Genomic DNA, 27,457 nt, shown 5'->3' with positions numbered 1-27,457 from the left:
GACATGCGTAGGGAGTGTCTATCATTTATCACGTTAGCATGAAGCAGTCAGAAGCCAGAAGCCAAAGGACCCTGCACCGGAGAGAAAACCCAATATATCTAGACTCTGTAATCTCTCTCTTCAAAACCAAAGATGGACTTGAAATATGGAGAGTGCAGAAGGAAATGCTCTCCAGTCTTTAAATCACAGAATCGCCCCTCACAGGCCCCCAAACATCCACCTTGAGTACAGCTCCCTTCACATGTGTATTTCTTATCTCCGGGATTTATAGATATAGTTTTCATTGCTGCATTTCAGTTCTCAGGAAAGTGTATCATAAATAAGCTGAATAAAGACTCTGTGTCCTCGTATTTTCATCTTGGTAAAAATTTGAGGCAAGCAAAATAAATAAGTAGCCTGAATGGACGTAATTAGTTCCTCATGTGTGAAATTAGCAATTACTCAAAGGAAGTAAAACTAAGACCTGAAGAGTGGTCTCAGAGGGCTTTTATTGTTACAGTCTGGGTACTGATGTTATCTGAGGTGTACACGCACACACACACACACACACACACACACACACACACAGACATCTTAAAAAGGTAGATATTGTTTATTTCAGAAACTCAAGAAAGCTCTTGCATTTAGTGGATCCCAAATCCCTTTTCCATATTGTTGACCAAGTGACATAGTCAGCGTAAAATCCGCTGTGCAGACCAGTGATGAGCTGGAGTTCCAGCCCCGGGAGAAGCTGCCCATCTTGGGTGCAGGCTGCCCTGTGCTTGGGTGTGGGCTTCCCCGTTTCTTGGTAAGCTGTACCTTTGGGCTCATCGAGGCACAGCTCAGCTGGGATGTGTGTAATGAGCAGCCTTCTGGTATGCTCGGATATAACAAAACCTTTGATTCTCACTCTTGGGGGAGAAGATGAGTTGGTTGTGTCACCCATTGGCTGGGAGAACTTTAGGAGGTATGATATAACTCCCTCCTCTTGATCGCAGCGGTGGTGATGGTTCTCAACAGCACGAGCGTCAGCTGGAGTGCTCGGATCCAGATTCTCCTCACCTTCTGCAAGCTCATGGCTATTCTGATCATTATAGTCCCCGGAGTGGTGCAGTTAATTAAAGGTAAGGACTCTGGTCATTATAGTCACCGGAGTGACGCAGTTAATTAAAGGTAAGGAGTGAAAAGGAAATGTCCTTAAAAATACAGATCTGCATTTGGCCTATTGTACCACTCAGTTTTGCTGGTGCAGCAGATTACTTAATTAGTCTCACCATGTGGGACTTAAACTGGAGACTGTCACCTAATTGATCTGAAAGGCTGCCACACTGGCGTGAGTTGGTATTTACAGTGGAATGGTGACAAGAGGACCAGGCCAGCTCAAGCAAGACAAGATGGCATCGGTGAATTCTTTAGGCGTAAGATTGCTTGGCGGGAAGCCCAAAGTGAAAAGAAAAAATAATCTGAAGTTTAGTGTTAGCTTCCTATGAGCATATCCTTTTAGGCGTTACTTTGAGCTTCCTCAATAATAGTAAAAAAAATCAAATCGATTTCTAGAAAATAATAAAGGATGACTCATAATACTAGTTTTTGAATTAGAATTAATGTTAACTTCCTGGGCACTGGTACCACAAGTCTTGTAATCCTAGCTACTCAGGAAGCTCGCATCTGAGGATTGTGGTTTGAAGGGAGCTTGGGCAGAAAAATTCCCAAGTAGTTATCAAAAAGCTGGAAGTATTGGTATGGCTCAAGTGGTAGAGTGCCAGCCCTGAGTGAAAAAGCTGAGGAAGAGCACAAGGCCCTGACTTTAAGCCCCAGTACTGGCATTAACAAAAACAAAAACAAAAAACAGAGAGAGAGAGAGAAGAGAGTTGGAGAATTTCTTTTTTCTTGAGAGAGAGGATCCCAGGGAAAGACATTAGATCTAGAAACAGCATTTCTAAAAATACTTGTATGATCATTGAAATAGTTCTCCAAACTTCACTTTTTATTTTTACATGATTTTCCATGTAAAATGTGCATTTCGAAAGGAAATAATTTCTGACATGACTTGCCTTCATCTGCTATGTAATAAGAAAAGAAGTCTGGGGGTTTGTCAGTTAGAATTTCAATTGTTTTAGAGAGGAAGGTACATCAGTTGTTTCGATTCTGTGGAAATGGTTGGAAGAGAAGATGGTACACCAGGGTTATTTAACCTGTGCCAGGCACTGGAGCAGAAAATAAAAGACAAAACTGTGAAGAGGTGCCATATAACTTGAGCATGTTAAGTATTTAATGTTTACATTGATAGTGTCTGTTCCAAGAAGGGTAATTTATAGAGAAATGTAATGACGTTGCTGGAGAAGAATTATAACAAGGCAAAAGAGAATGCCAGTGTTCAACGAAATCATTCCTATTGGTTGAGGCATGAAACAATAACAGACAAGGAGAGCCTGGTCACTCTGCAGCTGGAACGGAGCTGCCGTCGTCCATTTCATAAGCCCGAGGGAGCTCTTGGAGCCCTGCCTGCCAAGTGCTTTCATCAAATCCGGCAACCTCAGCCAGCTCTGGAAAACACAATGAAGATCTTTGAACATTAAGCTTACAGTGACGAGAAGCAAACTTGTTCTTCTCCACAGACCTGGCCTGCTCACCTTTGATCTCTTCTTCTATTGCAAATACAGGCCAAACCAATCTGTTTTGTTGGTACCCTCCTTTTCCCAGCCCTCTTGTCTTTGAAGAGGACTTCCAGAGTATAGGGTCTCGGAACCACTGGCCCGTCTCTGCTCTTGATTTATGTTCCTAGTTTTGAGAATCTATACTATTCCTTTAAGCTAAGATTCATTTTCCTGGCTCCTCTTTCTGGTATAATCAGACATAGTACGATAGGTAGATTTATAGTCCATAGCCATTTTATGTCACTAACACAATGTGTGTGTGAGGTAGGGTTTGTTTACTCAGACGTTGCTTTCTTCTGAGTTCTTTGAGAGTAGAGTTCATGATAGAGTGCTTAGATTCTTCTTGTCAGTTACAGAAGAGTGATATTTAGTATTATTGACCTCAATGGTTAACATGACCAGGTTTCTTACTTCTCATCTAATAAAATGGTGCCCTGGAAATGAGATTGCATTTAAAGTAGTTTGAATATCTTGGAGAGCATTCTTAGTGGATCTATTTGCTTTATTGATAACAAAATCATCATTTTCCTTAATTGTGACACAATCACCTATTTTCCATGTGAATCTGAGACTCTGGAAGGCTAACGCCTTCAGTAATGCACAATGCGCATTTATCTCTACTCCATTCAGACAGTGTATTCACGTGTGAGGAGTTGTTGAACTTTCCTTTGAATGTTGAAACTTTCATCTTCTGAGACATCTATGTTGCAGCCAAAATATTCCTTAAGTTTAGAAACAAAGCACCTCTTTTTGTAACACCCTCAAAAGAGCACTTTTGAAGTTCTGTGCTTATGACTCAGGCTTTATAGATTGTTTTCATTGATTATTCATAATTGCACTCTGAGGAACATTGTCTCCGGAGTCTAAGGAAACCCCAGGTCATGATAAAAGCATGCCCAGATGCGTTTTCATCTGGATCCCAGTATTTGTGTTTTCCTTCTATGAAGATGTGGAGATGTTTTAGTAACGTGGACATTTCTAAATCACCCCACCACTTTTTAACAATGAACTACGCTTGAAAAGTACCGGGTACTTGAAGGAAAATTCATTCCATGTAAAGCTGAATGTTCTCTATGTTGAGCAGCCATTTGCGGACTCCGTCACGGAGCGCTGTGCCTGGCAGGCGGGTCTGGGGAGGATTTCCCTCGTCCGCCTCCTTTATTTACACAAGACAGACTTTGAAGCAAAATCATTTCTGGTTTGGATATTTTTATTTGCTGTTTTCTTTGGGAAAAAGTGATTTTTAAAAAGTTTGATTATAAATACTGCCTAAAGCAAATCTTAATTTCTAGCTTTTTAAACTATCCAAAACATATACTATATATGCAATATATAGTATATATATGTATATATAGTATATATATGTATATACATGTACTATATAGTATATATCTATATAAGTATATATGTGTATATATACATAACATATGTATACACTATATATGCCTATATATACATATATATACTATATATGCTATATTTGTATATATGTGTATATATAGTATAGATATATACACACACCCACACACACATACACACACACACACACACACATACACACACACACACACACACACATACACACACACACACACACACATATACTTCCCTTCACAAAATAGGGGGAAATGTTAAGCATAAAAGTGTTCTATCCCCTCCATGCAAAATCTGTCCAAACTTGGTTTGGAATTCAGCAGGATCTTGGTTTGGATTCAAATGAATGCTGGCATTTATCATGACAGGGTAGAGGGCTTCTGTGTTGAGGCTCATTAGTAAATATTTCCCAGCGCTGTGGGCACTGTGGTCCCCTGGTCCTGGGTGAGGTCAGCCACCAGCACCATGTGCAGATGGCTGCAATGCAGGGATACTTTACTTCCCAAGGGACTTATGGATTTGGGGGTTCAGTTCGATCTGCAGGGTTTTCAGATCCCTGCTCTAGGAGACGGGGGCCTAATGCAACACAAGGGATTATTGTAACAGAAGGCAGAAACAAACAATTTTGGAAGTTAGCTCTGGAGTCTTTGGTATTTCCTCATCAAAAGTGGACCCTTGATGTTTGTGTGCATCTTTTGTATTTTTTAAAGCAAGCCATACACTTTCTTCCCTTATAAGAACTCTATCATTCTTTCAAACTACAGTTTACAGAAAATCCTTCAGTCTTCTTTCATGTTCAAAAGAGAAGCACACTCCAGCCAGAGATTGTGTCTTTTAAAAAGCCACTTTCATCTTGGATTTCACTATATTATTGAGGAGAAATGTGATAAATGTGGATGGTGATCAGAGGACTTTTGGGGTCCAGTATTAACAGATGAAACTCTCTAGAGAGTGACCAGTATTCATAGATAAAACTGGCTATGAGCTGACAGTAAGAAGTCCAGACATGAAACAACATGGCTGGCTCCCCACTTTCATATTTATGATTGGAGTACATAAGAAGTAGTTCCCTGGAAAGCTGTAAAATCTTTCTATTCTAATTGCAGGGCACACACAGCACTTCAAAGATGCCTTTTCAGGACGAGATGCAAGCATCATGGGCTTGCCCCTGGCTTTTTATTATGGAATGTATGCGTATGCTGGCTGGTAAGTTGACAGCTCCAGAGACTTTAAACAATTATGGCTTCCTCCTGTTAACCCATCTCTGTTGAAGGAATTCAGGTATGACACTGGTATGGAGTGAGAAGTATCGCAGCTATCTGCTGCTACCATATGGTCTGTCAAAGAAGATCAGAGAATTTACGGCCAGATCCTTATGCAGAAAGGCCAGAGAAAGTTCAGTAAATATTTCTAGTTTTTATGACTTGCTTTGGGGGAAAGAAGGGTCAATTGGGCTCCTCGGAGAAGAGCAGTTTTGGTTTCCAGGGCTCGCTTTGGGTGGAGAAGGGGTACAAGATGAAGAAGGTAGAACAAGTCAGACCCACCCCTCCTCTGAGGCCTTCCTCTGGCCTTCCATTCCCAGGACTCTGTATGACCTGGTCCCACGGTTGGGATGGTCATTTCTGTGAACCCAACATAGGCCACTATCACATGAAAAAAACCCAAACATGCTTGGTCTAAGGAGCCAGGGTAAACTGTGCGTGAACAACACAGTGCTAGGAGATACAAGAGATTAGTAGTTGGGTGAGAGTACTCACAATGATTAATACTTTTTTTTCTACTTTCCTGTGAGAAGCAAGTGATTCACATACAGAAATAAGATATTTCTGAGAGGTTAAAATAATGCTTCAAAGGTGGAAAAGAAGAAACCAAGATAATACACTCATCTTTATCAATATGTCAATTTTTTACTCTGCGTCTGGCTTTTTTGGTAGTTTAGTGGAGATAAGATTCTCACAGACTTTCTTGTCTGGGCTGGCTTTGAACTGATATCTGCAGGTCTCAGTCTCCTGAGTGGCTAGGATTATAGGCATGTTATGTTACATTGTAAAGGAAATAATAAGTTCCTTGAAACTTGTCCCATACCTGAAGATAAAAAATATGTACCAAAGCTGTTCCCAAAGCTGATCCATTGCCTGTCATGCATGTCTATCTGTGAAGCCTTTCTGTCTTGGTTAAGTTCTCAGAACTTCATATTTCCACCTTACTTTGTTGAAGTACTTAACGGGCAATAATTGTAGATAATAGCTAAACTTGTCTTAGCTAAATTTTATTGGCTCTGTGAGGGTAAGTTGAATTCTAGTTCAGTAGGTGCAAAAGTATTCCTTAAACCATGAAAATCCTTGTGATAAGATTCATTTATTTTGAGTCAAAAATGGTCTTATTTATTTTTATTGTTTCTAAAACTTGGACAACTTGAGCTGTGAGAATGTTCTGTGTGAGACTAAAAAATAACATCAGAAAACTTCACTAGCTCAACACTTACATAAACATCTTACTGGAGGAATCTCAGGGTGTCACACCAAAAAGGAGAGTCTTAGTGGGTGTAAGTCTTTTTGTTTTTGTTTTTGTGGATTTATTTTTTAAAGCTAGGATTTCTTTTAGAATAACAGGGTTAAAGTAGGGAGAAAGGGAAAAGAGAGGAGCATTTCTAGATCCCCAATACAGGAAGAGATTGGAAATGGCTGCTGTGTTTTCTGCCCTTACTCTTTCTGAACTGGGGAAAGGCAGGTGGTCAAGTCGGTAGTGCCAGCCACCATCTGATGGATGGGGTCTGGCTGAGGCGTGTGTGAAGCCCACCCAAAGCACGGGTCGCTTCAGGGCATCTTTTCTCCAGACATACCTTTCAGTCTTTCCGTCTTCACCCATCAGTGAGCAGTTCTTTGAAGGCAGATTCACCCCTCGGTAGCTCCAGTCTTCTAACTGATGATGGGAAGAGTGAATCGGCCTTTTCAGCTAACTTCCTGTTCTTCACTTCTGAGTCTGGCCCCTTTCGATAATATAAAAAATATTAAAATAATATAATTCCTTTGTCTCCTTGTCTATCTATCCTGCTTCAAATGCATTTCTGAAATGCATAATTTCCTTTGGTTCTTTTAGAAAAGAAATGATATATTTCAAAATAAATGGAGTTGGTGTCCTAATGAATCTCACTGAATCTTGCAAATATAGAATTACAAGAGAATTAGGAGAGAATATAAAGTTTTGATGCATCATGTTTGGAGATGATACCTCTATAAAAGGTCTGTGCAGAATATTTGTATATTCCCAGAACATTTTTACAGCCATTGTGTATAAGCATTGCCTTTGAATCACTCAATTTTTTTGAAGTCTTTTTACTTCAGTCCAAAGCACAATGAAATGCTAGACAGAGAAAAGCACTGTGTGTGATCACACGTTAGAACAGATTCAACTCTTCCTGTCTCTTCAGCTTGGGTCAGGGCTCTAAGGCCTGGAGCCAGGGTTCTGGATCCGTGAGGGGGAGGGACAAAGGCTCTCCCTCCCCACACCTGCCCAGCAAGAACTCCTGGAAGTTCCATCAGCAGTGGGAGATTTGAGTAATTCTGTAGGATGAAGCTTTTTGCTTAAATCTTTTTTCTTTTTTTGCCTGTGAGCACCAATGCATCTGTTCTCATGACTCTGCACATATTTCTACCCTTTCCACTTCTCCATCACCAGCACTGAGGATTTACATCACCTGTTTCTCCACAAGTTTCTCCACTTTGGAGGCTGTGGAGGGCTGGTAGATTCCACCGTGCATGAAGACTCTTTTCATTCTGAATTATCTTGTTAATATTGGATTTTACTGATATTGAGCCTTGAAGGTGACTGTTTACAAGGTGAATGAGGTGTGTGTATGTGTGTGAGAGAAAGAGCAAGTGAGAGAGAGAGAGAGAGAGAGAGAGAGAGAGAGAGAGAGAGGTGGAGGGGGGGGAGAGAGAGAGAGAGGGAGAAAGAGAGAGGGGAGAGAGAGAGAGCACGGACCCTGGTCATGGTCATGTCTGCAAGATGCCATTGATTTTCTCACATCCTTGAGGGTTCAATCTCCACTGTGGGATGTGAGTCCTCAGTTTTACATGGAATGCTATGGACATGAGCAGTGCATGCTGGGACAGATGTGTAACTGCTATGCAGGGCTCCTTGCTACCTGTGTGCTCCCTTGTGAGGGAGCTCCTGGATTCACACCTGTCAGGCTTAGATCAGGGCAGCTGTGTGGAGCAGAGTGGATTGATTTGGAGTGCAGAGGATGAGTTATCATCCGGATGTGAATGGACCATCGTGGAGGCCAAAGCGATTCCCAAAGAGAGGGTCAACTTACCTTCTTTGCGTCTCTGACTGCTCCATCTTTCCTGATGGCATTAGAGGACTAGGTTGTAGAATGACAACCTGCTGCTAGGACAGAGACAAAAAATAAAGAAGGAAACAGAAACAGAGGGGTCTGCCTGGGAGAGAGACAGCAGCCAGGCAGCTGCCGTGATCGGAGCTCACGGGCTCGCGGTGTCCATCCAGAAGCAAGCAGCAGGACCACCATTGTCTTGGACACATTGCTCCATGAACAACCCAACTCCTACGGTTGAACAGGAAAAAAAAGCAGTGAACCAGGGGATGCTGAGCACTGTCAGCTTTTGGCTCTGAGGAATGAAGGACCTTCCAGAACCATGGAAACCCCTTCCCAGAGATACAATTAGGGGAAAAGACATCATTAGACAAGCCAGACCATAGAGTTAGTTAGGTGAGCACAGCTTTCATGTGATTGCCCATGTTCCGCCCAGCCTGGATGCGGCCGGGAGACCACAGCCAATCTCAGTCCCATGGCCCGACCCAAAGCTAACTACTGCTTGGTGAGATTTTTATTTTAACCTGTGTGATAGAGACAATGGTTTTTCAGTGTCTTTCTTCCCTCCCTTTGAAGTCTTATCCTCCACGGATTTAGTCTTGCTAAAGGACCTGCTGGGATTATTTTGTACCATTTCTTTGTGCCAAATGTAAAGAATAAGCTTCTTTTTTCAAGCCAGCCTCATGGCGCGGCAGGCATCGCAGGGCCTTTTTTCGTGCACAATGGTGGAGAGGCAGACGCTGGGTCACTGCACGATCTTCAGGGCCTCGTGGAAATGGGCTCCACAGAGGGGCTGGGACGCAGTGCTGGAGGCCCAGAGGCCCAGGGCTGAGGTGGCCTCCCACAGGACACCAGCGTCTGCAGAAAACAAGCGCTTCCTCCTCCTCTCCCCACTGCCCGGGCCCTGGTCTGGCCTCTGGCCTCTGAGGTCAGGGACATATTTGAAGTTATTTTATTATTATTATTATTAAGCCTGGGAAGGTGGCTCAGTGGTAGAGTGCTTACCTCACATGCATGAGGCCCTGGGTTCGATTCCTCAGCACCACATAAGCAGAAAAGGCTGGAAGTGGTGCTGTGCTCAAGTGGTAGAGCATTAGCCTTGAGCTGAAGAGCTGAGGGACAGCACCCAGGCCCAGAGTTCAGCCCCATGACCAACAACAACAAAAATTAATTATTTCCCTTTTTGTTTTAGACTTGCTATAAACGATTCATTTCTAAAACAACTGTTAAGAAGGAACTGGCAATACGCATAAGAAGCCTAGAGATATTCTTAAGGTCTCTCTTTGTTTTGGTTTTGATGGGAGTTTCTGATTATTTATTTGCCTATTCCTATTTGCCTATACTTTGATTTGCCTCAGGATTATAACCAACACATCAAGTCTTTCTCAAAGAATGCATCTCACATATAGTTACCTACTGTTGCTTGCTCTTCTAAATAACAATCATCTCTGTTTTTGTTTTTTTTTTTTGGAGCTTAACTTTCTAGTCATTAAAAGAAATCATTGGCTGCAAACTTTTAATATTATCCTCCTGGATACTGCGTTTTCAGCATTTCAGATGAACATAGCCCTTGAGATTGTAGACCTCTTAATCCTGACCATCAGATATACTGGTGAAGGAGCACCTGTTATTTTTTAACCACCTCTTCATTCTTTACCACCCCTGGAGGCTGTGAGCCCGTTTACATGTATTACAGGCTGAAGGGCTGATATTCTAGACATTTGGTTTTGGAGTGTGGAGAAATTCTTCCTGTGCATGTGTGCTCCTGTTTACCCATGTATTATTATACCGGTTATTATAGCTGAGCACTCTGGCTCACGCCTGTCATCCTAGCTACTCAGGAGGTTGAGATCATGGTTTGAAGCCAGCCCAGGCAGGGAAGTTCTTGAGACTCTTATCTCCAATTAACCAGCAAAAAGCTGGAAGTAGAAGTATGACTTAAATAGTTACAGTGCTAGCCTTAAGGGAAAAACCCAAGTGAAATTGTGAGGCTCTGATTTCAAGCTTCTCCAGTACCAACAGCCCGCCACACCCCCATGGTATTGTCTTTGACCTTTGAAGGAGTAACAACAGGAAATCCTAGTGAAAATGTGGCTTATTGTGTGAAAATTTCCTAAGCCTATGAAATGCAGGAGTAGCAAGTCCTTTTTCTCGATATGTTTAGCTTTTACCATAATGGCCCCATGGTTTTCTCATTTTTGTGATCCACTTATTGATCCATGCTTCTTTAAAGATGGAATTGGCAGTAGCCTTGCATTGTGGAGACATGTCAGAACCACACAGATGTTAGCCTTCCAGAGTCCCCTTCAGACTGGATAAGGGATGCAAGGCGCTGGGCCTCCAGCCCCATGGGGGTGGAGTCGAGTCCCCAGTTCAGGAGAGGAACCAGAATTCCCCAGAGCCCAGACCTTGCCTGACATTAGAGGAGACTTTTGATTCCATGGGCCATGTTCTGTGCCCAGAATGTTTCCTGCCATGTAAAAGACGGGTAAAGTGCTGTGGATCTGAGAAATCTCCACGTCGTCGTGGTTTTTAATCATCCATTTATGGTGCAATGTGCCAAAAATTGACAGTCTCAATAGACAGGAATGAGAAATGATTACTTAGTCTTGGGAGTTGAAGTTATTGAGGATGAATGTCAGAGAATGGAGACCTGAAAGGAACAGGTGTGAACTGAGCATTTACCATCTTTTTAAATTTTTTGTTATAATTAGATAAATTAGAGCTGAATACATTTATAGGGGCTCCCAGAGTGATGTGGTGATTTACGAGTACAGTGTGGAAGAATTTAACTTCTTAAAATATCCATTGTCAGAAACACTTAGTGGGTAGAAGATTTGAAATTCAATCTTGGTAATTTTGAAGTGTACATTATTAATGTCATTTATTTTTACTTCTTCTTGTATACTGTGTTTTTGTCTAAGAAACCAGTAAGTCTCCTTAAATTGGGAAACACTGCTGCATACATCATAGCACTGTAAGATTTGGGGTTATTTTGCCGCCAGAGCCTCACACTTGCTTAGCTTGCTTGTTTAGCTGGTGTTCTGCCCCTTGAGCCGTGCCTTCAATGCTACTCTCTGCCAGTTATTTTAGAGATGGAGTCTTAACAGACATTTCTGTCTGAATTGGCTTTGGACTTCAATTTTCCTACTCTCAGCCACCTGAGTAGCCAGGATTAGAGGCAGGAGCCTCTGGAACTGGCATTATACTACAATAAGTTTTCTTATTTTATAAAAAGAAAACAACTTATCTTTCAATAGTTGTACAAAGCAGCTTGGATTCCACATGTCAGCTCATAGGTACAGTGTGTCTTGATGAGTGTTACAATGTCCATCCTTCTCCCCATCTCTGCCACCCTCTTCCCCCCCCCCCCCCCCCCCCCCCCGCCCCAAGTCTGCATTGACTCTTAGGACTGTGTTTGCTCTCATTTCCTCTTTGCTTTGTCTGTCTGTCCTCCTTCCCTTTGACCCCCCCACTACATCTTTTTACCTGTTTATCTCTACTTCTGAAGTCACAGGAGGCAAAGTTTGCAGAACCCTAACCTCTTCTCCTCTCCCCATGCATAATCTTTCTGCCTTTTTTCTGCACTGTTGGGGGCTCATCCTGGAATGACTCCATGCTGCTGGCCCCTGCTGGGTGCTCAGCATCTCAAAGGCCCCCAGCGGGGAGAGATGCCACCCAGGAGACCTCCCCTTCATCTGCAGGGAGGGCATCCGACTACCCCCCCTGACCCCCACTGCATACCTGCGAAAGCACCCCCTTTTCACACCATGCTGTGCCACTCCATGACCCATGAGCTCCGTCCTGTGCACAGAGCCCCGGGCTCTGGTAGATCTTAGGCACTGCACGAACAGGGTTTAATGAAAATGATGTGTGGGCATTTTCAGTTGTGAGATGTTTTCTTCTTATTACAAGTGTTTTAACGTATTCTGAGTTCAATATTAAATACCATAATGTGAAATTTTGGTTTTCTGTCATCAATATGTGTTACTTATTGGTCATCCATTTATATATTTTTAGGTTTTACCTCAATTTTGTTACTGAAGAAGTAGAAAATCCTGAAAAGTAAGTAAACATATTGAGCCTGAATTTTTTAAAAAAATTGGAATCTTGTAGAATTATCTTTACGTAGTTGCACTGGGGTTTGACCTGTCAGGTATGAGCACGAAGCATCTTGACCAGTGTCACCCTTCAGTCAGTGCCCACTCTGTCCCCAGTGTTCCGTCCCCACCATGGCCTCATGCTACCTGCGAAACTTGAAAGACCCAAGGAAAAGCCATGTGAGATTCCATGGTGGAACACGCAGAGTTAAAAAGGGAATTCACTGTGGGCCAGTTAACTTTATCATCATTGTCATTACTATTATTCTCTTAAGATAAGATGTATTTGATTGTATAACAAATTATATATAACTAATTGCATGTTCTTTATTACATATGAAATTGCTTAAAACCTGAAAGCCAGCAAGAATAATGTTGTATTTTCAGTAAATTGTCTCACCTAAACATGTGCAGATTCTCAGTTTCCAGTACAACTTGAAGCTCAGAAGTGCATTATTCCAAATAATGCATGCACATTTAAAAGTTTGACTAAAGAAAATAATAATCAGTTAAATATTAGTTACAAAAGCTTGGAAAGAACTACAGAATGTTCTAGGAACTTTTAAAATTAAAGGATGACCAATTTTGTAGTTTCTTCTTAAATAACAATTTGAAAATTAGATTGTTTGCTGATAACGTGTATGTTCCTAAAATGGACTAAGAAAAAAATGAAACTCTTTATGCCTTTGGCATAAATGGTAGATTTTGTACAGAAAAGCAACATTAAGATACACTGGTTAGGAGGGGGCATTGACCACCTACAATATAAAAGAAAAACATCTAAGGTTATCAACTCATTTCATTTCTGTTTAGCATCATCCCTATACCAACAACTGTGTCAGGAGCATTTTGCATGATGAATGAGTCCTACCCTCTGTCAGATGAGGGGGAAAAAAAGTAAAAGTATGATCAGCACCAGAGCAGATGACTTAGTCAGCTGGGCAGAATAGAAATTAGAAGCACTTGACTCTATTTAGGAAGACATTGCTTACACCTGGCTGAATAAGAGTGGGTGAGTGAGTGTTCCCCTAGCAGATTGACAGAGGAAAGGGAGAGGGGCAGGAAGGAGATGGAGGAGAGAAAGAGGTTGACTTGATTTCTAGGAAAAGGATCTAGCACATAAGCGTGGGTGTAGGCTGCACGTAGGAGAATATGCCTAAGGGTTGACAACAAATGAAGCTGAGTCAGGTGTCCTGGCCTGGGTGTGTCTGGGAGGCAGGAGCTGCTCACACCTGTCCTTGCGGGCCAGCGTGTCACGTGGTAGAGCACAGCCACAGGAGAGGGATGTGGAAATGAGGATTCATGGTACCTGGCTCAGCTGCTTTGCAAATCAATATGCAATTTCAACACGGACAATGCTGTTTTATTAAGAAACATGACCCACCTATAACAGTATTGTCATATCTGTTACTGGAACTGGAGCAGAGAACACATATGTACCAGGAACTAGCTCTCCCATTTCTTGGAAATGATAAGCTCCTGCAGGACTGTAAACCCATTGATTATAAAGACAGACAGACTGGCCTGTGCTTTGTGCCTTTTAGAATAATTAGTGTAGAAGTGGCAACACAGAGATATGGCAACTCTTAGGGCATTTTATATAAAAATTTTATTGAATTTCCATTATGTAAAAAACATAATTATGGTTTCTGGCCATCAGTTTTAAATCTAAAATCATCTTAAATCATCTTAGGCTCTCCTCACTCCCATTTCCTAGATTTATTTCCCTCTCCCTTTGTATATTTTGGTAGTGGCAGGGCATTTAATTTCTTCATCTTTTTTCAAACTGATTATGCCAATGGTTCACAGTCTATACATATTAAGGAAGAATAATGGTGATGTAGTGATTTGGTGTGATTGGTTTGTTTTTTTTTTTCCTGTTGCAAATAATTTTTCTTATTTCAAAAGATGGAAATAGCAACACACAGGCATCACTTGATTGTGTGGATGAATTAATATCAATAGAGAATTTAGAAGGTAGGTGCTGATAGCTCAAAGCTATGATTCTAGCTGCTCAGGAGGCTGAGATCTGAGGATTGTAGTCCAAAGCCAGCCTGGGCAGAAAAGTCCTTTTCTTATCCCAAGCTGGCAGGGAAGGGTGACCCTCAGATCTCAGCTTCTGAGTGCCAAGGATTAAAGTTGTGTGGCACTGGTGCCTGACAAGAACTTTCAGATTTTAGAGGCTGGTGTAATGAGCTATAGCAAACACAGGTTGAAGAAAGGTTTTGATACCTTTAAATCCTTCACCCCAGCTCTTCAGATAGTCAGTTCTCATATGAAAGACTTGGTGTAAAAATTAACTCAACACATTTATTTTCTCAAAATTAAAATATAAGAAAAGTCACACCATCACCTTAGTGCACAGTACAGGTAGTTGTGATATATTTATCATAAAAGTAACTTAGAGTTTTGAGTAACTTCATTATTCTTTGTTTTTTTGTGAAATATAACTTCCCCTGGCCACGTTAATGATCAAGTTAGGTCTTTTTAGTAAAACACAGGAATTCTTTGGGAAACATTTAGAGTTGCATATCAAGAACAGATGGTTCAATTATGTAGATCCCGTCAAGATGTGTCATTTTTGTCATTTTGTAGACAGACAAGGTTCCAAAATACCTATAGTTACAAGGGAGGATAATTTTGTTTCCATCTTCCTTGTGATGTGCCAAGGTGAACGTGTTTCCCAATCAGTCACGGGCATGTGTCCAGCTGTACCAGAACGGGCAACTATTTGGCAGCTGGTGAAATGAATCACCAGCCAAAGATACAACACCTCTTACCACCCTCCTCCATGGAGGCAGTAAAAGTTTCCTGCTGTTGTGATCTAATGGAAGAAGTGATAATTAATTTAGGTCGGTGAGAATAGTAATGTGATCTGAAGTAAGATAGCGTGCAGAGAGCAGTTTTCTCATCTCGCTTGACTGCCCTTCATGTGGTATTTCATTTTGAGAAGTGTTTTGGATTACATAACATTAGTCTATGAAAATTGTCTGATCTGCCTTATGTAAGCATGCCTTATAGTTCTTCAGTCTTGTAACTGGGGCAAAAGAAAGACTTGGGCAAAAATCTCTGCCTATGGGATTACTCATAGAAGGCTGAGAAATTTTTCCATGGCTTTTCTTATAATATGTATCTTTTTTTTTTTTTTTGTCTCCGAGTACCTTTAGATGGATTGAAGTAGCAATCTTTCAAGTATAATAATTAACATTGAACTTTCATGTGAGAATGTTGCCTTTCATGAATACCTGTAGCACAGTGAGTGGCTTGACAGAGAAATGTATTAGAGTTGAAATAGTGTTTTGAGGGACACAGGTGTCTGAACTTTAGACTGGGAAGGGCATGAAATCTGAAGGGATTCCAGAATTTAAAAATATTATCATCTCCCCACATGGCATGGGTAATGCTGGTATATTACTGATAACGTTTTTTGAAACTATATGAGTTTTGCCTTCTGTTGTTTCTTTCGTAAAGAATATACAATCTGTCATTGCTTGGGAAGTTTCACAGTACAAAGAACATATCATTGAGATGTATAATGTTTGTAATCCTATGCTTGGATTGATAAATCATGTCTCAGGTTGATGAAAACTAACAAATGGATTGCTTTGCTTTGACCTTCAGGGTATGAGATTAGTCAGTTTGTCTATGAGACATGTTCCCCTGCTCTTCTCACTTCATTTATTCTTTCTGTTCTGAAGAATTGGAAAAAGTAGACTTAGAGGAAGTGGGTAAAGCTTGATATCATCAGTCATTTTTGAAGAACAGGCGCTTAACATGCTCTGAATAATCAACTTTAGTAGAAGGCTTAAGTAATCAGAGTGTCATGTTTAATTAATACCTTGCCTACTTCCAATTTATATTAATTGATACCTCATTGTCATCACACCTTGTACCAAGGATAATGTAGAAACAGAGAAACTTGGTTTGGGGACAGTGCCCAGGCTTGTCTAAGGCAGCATGGGTAGATACATTTAATTGGTCTCCACTGGTTTCCCACACAATTCTGTTGTGTGCATTTGGTTCTGATACCCAAGTCCTAAACATTTGGAATGTATGTGATCACCTGCTTATTAATCTGCTCATTTGCTGTTTAATGTCTTATTAGGCCATTGTACACAGCCTCTTACTTACATCATACAACTCTTTCCCTGATAGAAAAGACAACAAAGCAAGATATACTGCTTGACTTCGGTTGTTGACGTTGTGGGCACCTAAGTTAAAATCATTCCGCGCCATATGCGTTTCCTCTGGAAACATACGTGAGGCTGGCTGGATTCGTTTACCCAGGTACTGCACGGGAGCAATGTGATGGCCCTTGCGGGGCCTCTGAGAGAGAGCACAGAGCCAGCACTCAGCCAGGTGGCCCGGGCCGGGCGGAGAGGAGAGCAAGGTACCACGTGGCCCGTCTGAAAAGTTCTCACTAATGGGACATGTGGTTGACGTACTTGGGCATCCAATTTTTTTCATTTCTCAGCTTTACATAGGCATGACAGACACGTGGTTCCTGTACACTTTGTTCATGGGAGACTGAAGTGGCAGATGAGGGGTACAGAAATGATAGGATTATATTATGACCTTTTATCCTGGGGTAACCAAAGAAGACAGATATTAATACTTCAGGAGTTTTGTGGGAGCCATTTAGATTTTTCTCTTTTCAATTTTAAGGATTCTAGACATCGAAGGGCAATACTTTTGAATGTTTTATTTGCTTTCCTATTAGTTGTTCCTTAATTCTAGCTGTAATCTTACCGAGGTTTTTATTTGAAGTCTAAGATTAAAAAAACAAGCCACAAACCACGTGCTTTAGGAGCAAAAAAGAGTTTCGGTTCCTGTTATAAGAGATTATAAGTAGTAGAATGTCAGAACTGGAGGGGACTCTTGAAAATCATCTATTCTAGTTTTAAACTCATGCAGAACTACCTCTTATGTCTTTAAATAGCAGTAATTCATAGAAGATGAGGAACTGGCTATAACTTCCTTGAACTAGCATACTCTCTCTGTTTTTTTTTTCTTGGACTAAAAGCCTTCTAATTACTTCACACATTTCTGCTGAAATTATTGGTATGTATAACCAGTAGGTATAACCAAATGAAGAATCAAATGAGTCAGGCCAGAGTTAGAATTTTTCTGAAATCTAACAGATGGTGTAGGAGTCTTTTTCAAACACAGATTAAGCTTTCTGATCTAATCTTCTCTACAAAGAAACCCCATAGATCCTATAGCCGGAAGTGCCATATAATTATGAGGCTGTCTCCTGCTTTTGTTTGATTGGTATACTTTTGTAGTGTGTCCCTTATCCATATTCTCCTTTATGAAATCAAGTTACCCTCCACTCTCCCTGATGTATCTCTTTGAGACTCCGATGGTTTTCCCTAAAGTGTGACTCATGAGTTGATTTTATATTCTCACTCGAATGTGGTGAAAAGCTTCTTAAACCTCTGCCATGTGATCTGTGTCCCTGCTGGGTAGGCCTTAGTGCAGAATCACTGTTGTTCTGGGTTTTCACTGTAGTAGAAAATGTCAAGTGTTGGGAATTTTCTGGGTAGAGGTGAGCTGTATAAAGGTCATTCTAGTTACACATGCCATGCCCTAAAGTTGTTTGAATAATTTTGTTCTAATCAATCTAATGTTGACTTGGGTTGTCAGTCCCTTGGAAAAATGAGCAATTTGCATTTGGATAGGTACTGGTTAAACTCTGTTGCCAATATATATAAAATACATCAAGTGGCATTGAGACTTCTCATTAAAAAATGAATAAAATTAAAAGGAATTACAGGCTATGCACAGTGGCTCACATCTGTAGCCGCAGTGACAGCATAGGCGGGGACTGGAACTCTAAGAATCTGAAGTCAACTGGGGGAAAAAGACCCCCCCTCCCCCCCCATCAATAAGCAAAGCTAGGCAACATTTGTTATCTCAGCTACTACTAAGCAGGTGGGGATTGCTCCCTGCTCAGGAGGCTGAGATCTGGACATTTTTGTTTAAGCCCAGCCACAGACAAAAGTTCAAAAGGCTACATCTTTTATTTCTTTTTCTTTTTTGGCAGTCCTGGAGCTTGAACTCTGGGCTTGAATTCCATCTCAACTAATAAAAAGACAGGTATGGTGATATGTGCCTCTCATGCCAGCTATGCAGGGATTGTTCATAGGCCAGCATGGGAATTAAAACAGGGAACCCTCTTTGAAAAATAACTAAGGCAAAAAGGAGGTTGTAACAATGCTCAGTAGGAAATGGACTCATTACCTTGTGCATGTAACTGTAACCCCTCTGTACAGTGTCTTTACAATAAAAAATATGTATTAAGAACAAAAAATGAACTAAAGCAAGAATGCCTGTGAGCATGACTCACTTGTACAGCCAGTGTCAAGCTCTGAGTCATAAATGCAATATTTCAAACAAAAATTCCCAAACAACATGAAAGAAGAGCACAAGAAGATCTTTTCTCAGAAATAACTAAAGCAAGGGCTGGAGGTTTTGGGTAGAGCGTCTATGTAACAATGGCCACGCCCTCACTTCCAAACCCTCGTGCTACCAAAACGAGAAAAAGATTGCCTTCACTTTAAAAAAATGAACTATAAACTTATTTGCTTGCTGAGTGACTGAAATGGCACTGGTTCAGGATTAAAATTCCAATCCTGTCTCTTCTTAACTAGCTGCTTGACCTTGGAGTGACCTTCTAAATTGCTTCTGAATCTCTGCTCAACACTTTCAAATGAAAGGTAATCATCTCTACCTTATAGTTCTCTTGGGGTTGTAAGGAAAAAATAGGAGAAATTCTAAAATGTTTAATGAGGACCACAGTGACATACAAACACCATCTGCAGACAAACCAAAGAACCCCACAAACCCCTGTATTGTTCAAAGATTAGAAGAGTCTCATAATCTTGGAAAAATCGAGAGACTTAACACAATTTTTTCTGGGGGCAGAGGGTTCCTTTTCTAGTCACATGATGCATTCTTCAGCTTGAGCAGTAGTTCTGCATGGTCAGCAGAGGACCCAATCTTTAGTAGCTAGAAAGCCCAGGTGTTGATGAGATGGCTTTGTAGTTTTCAGTCTCCAACTGTACTCGGGGTACGCCCCTACACTAGCACCAAGAGGCATTTCTTGGCAGTTTTTCTGTTTTTCTTTCTGAACCAAGTAATTGTACACACACACACACACACACACACACACACACACACACACACACACACACAGAGTCACAGAGTCACAGAGCTGGCAGATGGTGGTTGGATTGTTTGTCTTTCTACTCTCATCACGTCGTTTTAGGTTCACTATCTTACCCAGAAATGCTTTGAGGGAGTTGGCTGCAGGCGGTCTTGCTGGGGGGGTCTGTGTAGCGCACACCTTGCCAGTCTGCTTTCAGGTTTTCTGGGGAACTCGCTGCACGTGCAGAAGCACACGGCACCTGTTTCCTCCCAGATGCCTTTTGCAGAGCTTTGGTGAGGGACACATGGGAGAAAAGATTGAACCTCCAAATCGGAGGCCATTCCGTGCTCGTCTGGCCTGTTTTTGCAAACCATTTTGCACCCGTTTCCTTCCTTCCGGGTGCACATTGGCTTGACTTAGTTTATTCAACTCATTGTCATGGTTGTCACCACAGTAAACCTGACATGAAGAGAATCAATCACAAAAGACTGGGATGATAGAAGAGACGGGAAAGAATTCATCCAATGTCTCACCTTCTCATTTTAATGGCAAAGAAGAGCTTGAAGCCATTGAGAGAGATTCATTTGTCCACGTTTGCAACTTAAACTCTTGATTTGCTTCTAGTCCTTTTTTCCAAACACTCCACAAGGTTGAAGGCAAGTCTAAGAGAGATGTACAAGGCAGGAGCGTGGCCTTGAAATCAGCTAGGGAGGAGGCGGATGGAATAATCATTAAGAGTGACTTGTATGCCATTCACGAATAGAATAATATTGCAGCTTTTAATAATGTGTAAAAGCATTAGCCGTGCCTGCATTCAACTTTCTAACACTGTTGCTCTAACAGAGAGAGAAAGAGAGTGAGACTGGTGGAAGTAAATAACCTATTTCCAGTCACTTTCTGAAGGTCATTTGCTTAGAAGTTTAACACAGAAACACTCCAGTTAAGAGTTGCCAGGAAGTCAGAGTGTTAATAAGAAACAGCAGCTTTTATCATGGCTAATATCTCTAAGGATACACTGGCTCTTCACACAGAGGCTTGTTGAGGAGAAACATTTACTTTTCTGTTATTAATATGCTCAAACAATTAAATTTTCACTTCTTACATTTTTGCTGGAGGCAAGAGAAAGGGAAATGGATCCAGACACCATGACTGGCTTTTGGTTTTCTGCCAGGAAATTGGAAAAGAAAAGAGCAAGATGGATAGTGGGTTGAAGTCATGATTCTAAAGTAGGGGTTTGTCGGTCTTTGGGGACTTGGGATGGGAAGTGACACAGGTGTTCAATGCACATATGTGTTTAGCTCTCCACACCCCGGAGACGAGGTCCCCTCTCAGAGAGCTGAACAAGGTGAGCTCAGGGTTGGTTCTCTTAGCCATGGGGCTGATGGTCTTTATGCCAAGACACAACTTGAACTTGGAGCTGAATCCCACTGGAAGCTTCGGTGTGGACATGCAGGTACTTTTCCAACCGAGAGCCAGTCGGGGCTTCTTGTACCGAGTTCTGCTGCAGAGGCTGCCGTGTCTCGAAGGACGGCTGGGTGGACTCCGGAGGGCACCCACAGGTGCAGTCACCTAACACACACATTACCTATTTCATTTTTAATAAGCTGAGACTCAGATCTCCTCGTAGTAGTTGTGGTCCAGTGGTCCATTTAATCAAATGACAGAAAGAAAAAGTTCTGTGTACTCTGTTCCTTCCTAGAAGAGGCGAAAGAAACATTTTCAATAAGATGAAGCATCATTTTTATACGCTTTTCAGCGTAACACGTTACAAGCATCCTCTCAGAATGGTAATAGATGGTCAAAATAAAAACTACAGAGAAGAAACTTAAAATTACCTATAGTCTCTTCATCCGATCAAATGGAAGCATCCACTGCTGTCACTGGGATCTTCCCATCCGCGTGCCTGTGTGTTTACCCTGCGTTATGCTGCTTGAGGTAGACGTGCATATGCATTTCTCTCCAGGCATTCTATCATGCGTGTGCTTCGCATGGCTTTACTATCTGTAGCCCCACAAAAGGTACCAGGCCAAGGTCTTAGCTGTGTCCTTGCTCCCTGTATGTCCTGCCTCGAGGACTTGCTGCTGTAGAAAGGTCATGTCTTTCTTCTCCTGAGACTGGAGCTCTCCCCAATTCTTTACCTTTCCCACCTTCTTGTCTCATTCAAATTTTAGCAAATACCAGTTTTAATGGTGATATACTAATTCTTTGGGTAGATATCCTCTTTTCTTGTTATGTATTGAAAATGTTTTCAATTTTTCTTCATGAAGTCATGCTGGATTGGATATTTTATATGTCTTTGCATATAATTAGGGTAGGTTGCTAGATGATACGTAATATATCAAATGCAATGAACTTTTTACAAGTCCCTTGTATTTTGCCAAATCTTCTTTCCCTGTAGCAACAGCTTAGAATATCTAACAGTAAGTAGGTTCCATTATGTATTTTCTATATTAATTGCAAAAGTTTATTTCCTCCTCCCTTTCTCTTTTGTGATGCAGGATTATACTCAGAATCTGTGTTCTACTGGTCATTCGATTTTCTGTATGATTTCAGCTTGTAGAACTTTGAATTTATATGTTACGGAAGTGAATGTTTTTATTTCTGTATAGTGCTTTCTCTGGGATATGTATTTTTTTTTTTACCATTATGTGAGACAAATAATTGATTTTCTCCCAACTTTGTTTTTTTTTTTTTTAAATCATTTTCTAACTCAGCATTCTGGAGCAGTCCTATTACACTTAGTTTAAGATACCTAGTTTATGACACTTTTACTATAAGTTATGATACTTGTTATGATATTTCATATTAAATGTCACTTTATATACGAACATTTCAGAATAATCTTGTCAGTGTATTGTTATGCTGATACATCAGTTCATTACTATACATTTTTATCATTAAATATTTGGAATTTTCCTTTCCAAATTTAGAGAAAAAAAGAGGCCTTGATTATTACTCTCCTTTTCTAACTAAACACATACTGAATATAGATTATATTTGTCTGAAGGTAGTTTCTATTCAGCTTTCCATTTGTCTATATGAAGATAATCTGTATACTGCTTTAAAACTTAACACATGGTTTTTCAAATTTTCTTGGTGGTGCTCTGTCTTATAATAAGGCCTGAACTACATCAGTATAAGATATATTCTATGTGTGTAGCTGAGATTGTAAGAGTCCTTCATTTCTTTTTGTGTGATTGTTAACTTGGGTTCTCTTTCTTCTCTCAGATTAAAAAAATGTTGATTAATTAAAATAACCTCCAAAGTACCTCCTGATGCCAGCAGTACCCCACTTTGCTTTTCTTTTGCTTTTTCTTTTGGTCTTCTTTTTACCCCTGAAGCTCATTAAAAAAACAAAACTTTTTTTTTTTTTCCAGTCCTGGGGCCTGAACTCTGGGCCTGGGCACTGTCCCTCAGCTCTTCAGCTCAAGGCTAGTGCTCTACCACTTGAGCCACAGTGTCACTTCTGGCTTTTTCTGCTTACGTGGTGTTGAGGAATTGAACTCAGGGCCTCATGCATGCAAGGCAAGTGCTCTACCACTGAGCCACCTTCCCAGCCCTCCAAAAAACCAACTCTTTATATTCAGAATATTATATAACAACTGTCAACATATTAGCAAAACTACTCATGGGAAGATGGAAGAATATAGTTTTTGATTCTTGTAACTGTTGTGATAGCCCTTGCTCTATGTACCAACAATTTGATTGATAATTAAGAGAACTCACCTTGTAGTGCATGTTATCAAAACGACATTCAACACAATTTCTAGCCAATCAGAAACTCCAATTCTACTATACGTTAGGAAAAATAAGACACGTTTTCTTTCTTCACCTCTTTTTTCTATTTGCACCAAACGTGTGTAGGCAAAGACATCAGTCCTATTTTCTAGGACTGTCTTAGGTGTGTCCTACTTTTCTGATAACACAAGAATGATAGTGTTGACCTATTTCTGTGCTGGTTCTTGGTACTTGTGCACCTCCCTTCCCGGATTCCCAGTGGTAGGGCTATGGTTCGTTCTGAGTGATCCTCTAGACATGAGGGCTCCATGCCTGGCTCTGATACTCTGTGTTTGTGTTTGTCCCCACCCCCACCCCCTACACCGTACTCCCCATGGGTGACTACTGTCTGCTTGCTGCTTTGGGTTTTACAGAGAAATGTTCACATGTGACTGCTGTGTTTGATATTAAATCTGAGATGAACTTCAGCAGGTTCCTGCTTTTTTATTAAAAGTGATCCCGGTGAAGGGGCAGTATTATTCTGCTCAGAAATCAGCTGTTCTTGGAGATTTAATAATTTAGAGTTCACAGGAGCACTGGGTGAAGTAGACATTTCCTGTCTGTGCTAGAGCTGCCTCTTACCTTTCCTCCCTCCCCCCCTCCCCTGCTCACTGCTTGCTTCTAAAGTCTTCTTTTAGGACATTGATACAGATACAGTGCACAGCTAGGGGAATATGTACATGTGGGGAGTTAAGGTCATAGTGTATTTTCTAGGGTGAAGTCATATAAATTTTACCCGGTTTGTGTCTTCCAGTCACTATAGAAATCTGCTTTTATTTAATTGATTTCTATTTTTAAATTAAAACTTATATTTCCCAGTTATCATATCTCCCTGTTTCAATAATCTGTTACTTTCAGGAGATGTCTTAGAAAGGTTGATAGAAATAAAGTGAATAAAATAAACCAACAGACATTAAATAGGCCAGGAACCCTTTTTGTGTGTGATTCCGTGCTGTCCTTGAGGATGATAAGCAGTCTTGACAAGTGCTGTCTGGGATGTTTGCACGAGGGATTTAGAGGGAATTCTTCTGGGGAGCTTCACAGTGCTCAGTGAGCTGCCTTAATGTCTTTGTAGAATGTGGTGAGCAGGCATAAAGGATGATGCTGGAAAAAGGTTGTTCAGTGTGCAGAGATGTTTTGTTTCTCCTCATGGTAAAGGCAGTAGGGAATGGAGGGTCTTGGGGTCAGAAGTCTGTATAGAAAAGTGAGGACTTTTTCTCGGAGGGAAGCCCATGACCTTTGGTTGATGGATGTGGAGAGGAAGCAGTGTGGAGGGAGAAAAACCTGCCCTGCTTGTCCTCTTTGGATTTTACCTTCTGTGAAAGGATGCATTTTTGAAGTGGCTAATACCTTTGTCCCTTTACTTGCCGTAATTTCTAGCCTAGACAAGATGTTTGACAGATCCTGGTTGTCTGAATGACCTGTGGGTCACTGATGGGTATAGATAGAATTGACTGGCATCACTCTAATGTTGCAGATGCTTTCCTAAAATTCAGATGCTAAAGTAACCCGCAATAGTTTTGGTGAAGTCAAAAGTATGTAATATGATGACTTAGGAGCGTGTTTCTTGCATGTCTACTATGGTCAGTGTCTCTGTCCCTCTGGAGTTCTGGCTTAATCACAGACAGCCTTTTTATTATGCAGAAAAGAGGACAGATGGCTTATCTTCTCAATTATCTTCTATACTGATCTTTTCTTTTTCCAGCCAGGCTGACACTCCAAAGTTGTACTGATCATCAGTGCCCTGATGTACTGCATTGCTGGCCCAGGACAGAATCATGTCTTCAGAGGACAGGAAGAGATTGTAAAGTGGTCATTTATTCTCTCCTGAAAACTAGAGCAGAGTAAAGACAGAAGTATATGTAGGATGCTCTGTTATATGAGAAAATATCTGAGTTCTTAAGGAATTCTCTTAAAAACTGTAGATTGGCTTCCTTGGTCACAAATCAAAGAAATAACTTTCCAGAGGGTAAATTGTGTATGGCCTTCGTAAGGTTCACACTCTCTCCAGCTGGCGAGGAAGTGTCACTCTAGCGAGACCGGCATGGTCTGTGGTCAGCTCACACAGGCTCGGTTGAGACCCAGGAGGCTCCCGCAGTTGTGTAAAATCAAGTTAGGGCAAATATCCAGGGTAAAACTTGAGAGGAAAAGATGTCACCAAAAGACTATTTAAATTAGGTAGCGCATATACGTAAAGTTCTGGATTTAAGGCTTTGGGGAGTGGATGAGAAGGGACATAGGGAAGAGAAAGGACATTCATGTATGGATGAGCCAAGCTAGGCAGTGTGGGGTGTGTTTCTAATCCCAGACCTGGAGTTGCAGAAGCAAGAGAATCAAGTTCCAGGTTAGTCTAAGCTCCACAGCAAGTCTGATGCCGCCTGAGCCAGTAAGGAGACACACAGACAGGGATGGTTGCCTACAGCCCCCGATTCCCGCAGGCAGAGGCCCCTGAACTGCTCTACAGTGTGCTTGGCTTAGAAAATTATTCCTGAGAGGTTTGCCCTAGGAATCTTTGCCGTATTCGAAAGGACCTCACTGGATATGAACTGAGTGCACAAAGGCTTACGTTTCTGCTGGTTTTACTTTTTAGTTCAAAGAAAGCAGAGCCTGGCACAGCACTGGGATGGGAGTCTGCAGATGGGCGTGCAGGGGAAGGGGCGCTGGTTCCCCGAGGGTCTGCGCTCTGTGGGGCTCTGCGGCCTTTGCAGGGAGCCATCAATGCTTCAGACCCGGAGTCTCCATCATCGCTTTCTTCACAAGGACGTGCTGTCCTTCTAGCCTGGCAGGGTGCTTGGCCCAGCAACTTGTTTTTCTCTTCCCCGTGTTTCCTCTGCTCCAGTGAGCTGCTGTCTCGTGTTCTGAGTGGCCCCGTCCGGGGAGCCACTGGGCTGGTGGAAGCCAGGCCATCTGTATTGGTTTCTCCACCAACTGCATGCGGCTCCTTCTAAAATTAATTTTATTTGCTACAATTATTTTTTTTCTCAGTTACCCCAGGCTTTTGAGTAGGGGTTTCAGTTAAACATTATTTTCTATTTTATAGGAGCAAGTATGAACATATGTGTGTTCATGTAAGGCACTTTATAAAACTGGTTCATATATATATATTACATATATATATATATATATATATATATATTTTTTAAACTGTTTATTAGGAAGCCACAATTAAGACCAAAATGTGTTCCAAGACAATGCTTGGCTCTCAACCCCTAGAACCATAACAAAAATGATTGCAAAGCTCTGGGTCATGTCACTTTGATAAAACTAATAAAAGAGGCCTACTTTGGCAGAACTAGGTGAGGTCAGGGAAGCCTGCAATGCGCTCTGTTCTTTCCCTTCTGTTCTGTTTCCCAGAAGACCCAGCTGGAAGCTCAGTTGTCTCTTGCCCACCAGCTCAGAAAATAAAGTGGTGACTCTTAGTTCTACCTGCCATTGTTGCTCAGAGATGTTGGAGGCAATTTTTGGTGGTGGGGATGGTAGCTTAACTTGTTAGGATGTTTATCAGTTCCGTTTCTTGCCAGTCCTGGGGCTTGAACTCAGGGCCTAGGTGCTGTCTCAGCTCTTTTCCTCAAGACTAGTGCTCCACCAGTTCAGCCACAGCTCCGCTTCCAGCTTTTGGCTGGTTATTGGAGGTCAGAGTTCTGCGCACTTTTCTGTAGAGGCTGACTTCACAATGCGATCCTCAGACCTCAGCCTCCCAAGTAGCTAGGATTACAGGTGTGAGCCCCTCCTGCCCGCTTCTTTTGGTCCATTTCTCCTTATTGAGCGGTCTTCAGAAGTCCGAGTGCTCCTGGCCTACATGGGTACCATGTTGACATGGCCCTGTACCATGTTATCAGTGCCTTTTATGGCATAGCATTTGTAGTCTGAGGGAGTTTTGCCAAAAACTTCCCATATGTGATGCCAACATGGGTATATTTAGTTCCTGTGGCCCCATTCTAAACATAAGATTCTGTTGATTTAACACTTCATGTTTTACAACGGGTCCTTGGGGCAAATTATATTTTGATCTTGATTGGACTGGTGGAAAATTTCCAAAGTACAAGAGAGTTTGTATTTTGAAATTGCTGTTTCTGAGAAGTTT

General features: G+C 41.4%; 1 protein-coding gene across 1 annotated transcript in view; it reads left to right on the top strand.

The window, feature by feature from the left end:
- The window catches only part of Slc7a11 (solute carrier family 7 member 11), a 65,475-nt gene that overhangs the window by 11,165 nt on the left and 26,853 nt on the right, over nucleotides 1-27,457 (top strand). Inside the window, exons 4-6 of the mRNA XM_070022098.1 lie at nucleotides 978-1,103; nucleotides 5,117-5,216; nucleotides 12,367-12,411. Of these exons, the coding sequence (XP_069878199.1) occupies nucleotides 978-1,103; nucleotides 5,117-5,216; nucleotides 12,367-12,411 (271 nt within the window). The remainder of the gene's footprint in view (nucleotides 1-977; nucleotides 1,104-5,116; nucleotides 5,217-12,366; nucleotides 12,412-27,457) is intronic.

Source organism: Dipodomys merriami, unplaced genomic scaffold (assembly GCF_024711535.1).
Source record: "Dipodomys merriami isolate MVZ:Mamm:240054 unplaced genomic scaffold, mDipMer1.0.p SCAF_15, whole genome shotgun sequence".
Classification (NCBI taxonomy): Eukaryota; Metazoa; Chordata; class Mammalia; order Rodentia; family Heteromyidae; genus Dipodomys; species Dipodomys merriami.
Note: the sequence above shows the minus strand (reverse complement) of the source record. Positions and strands in the feature narration are given on the sequence as shown.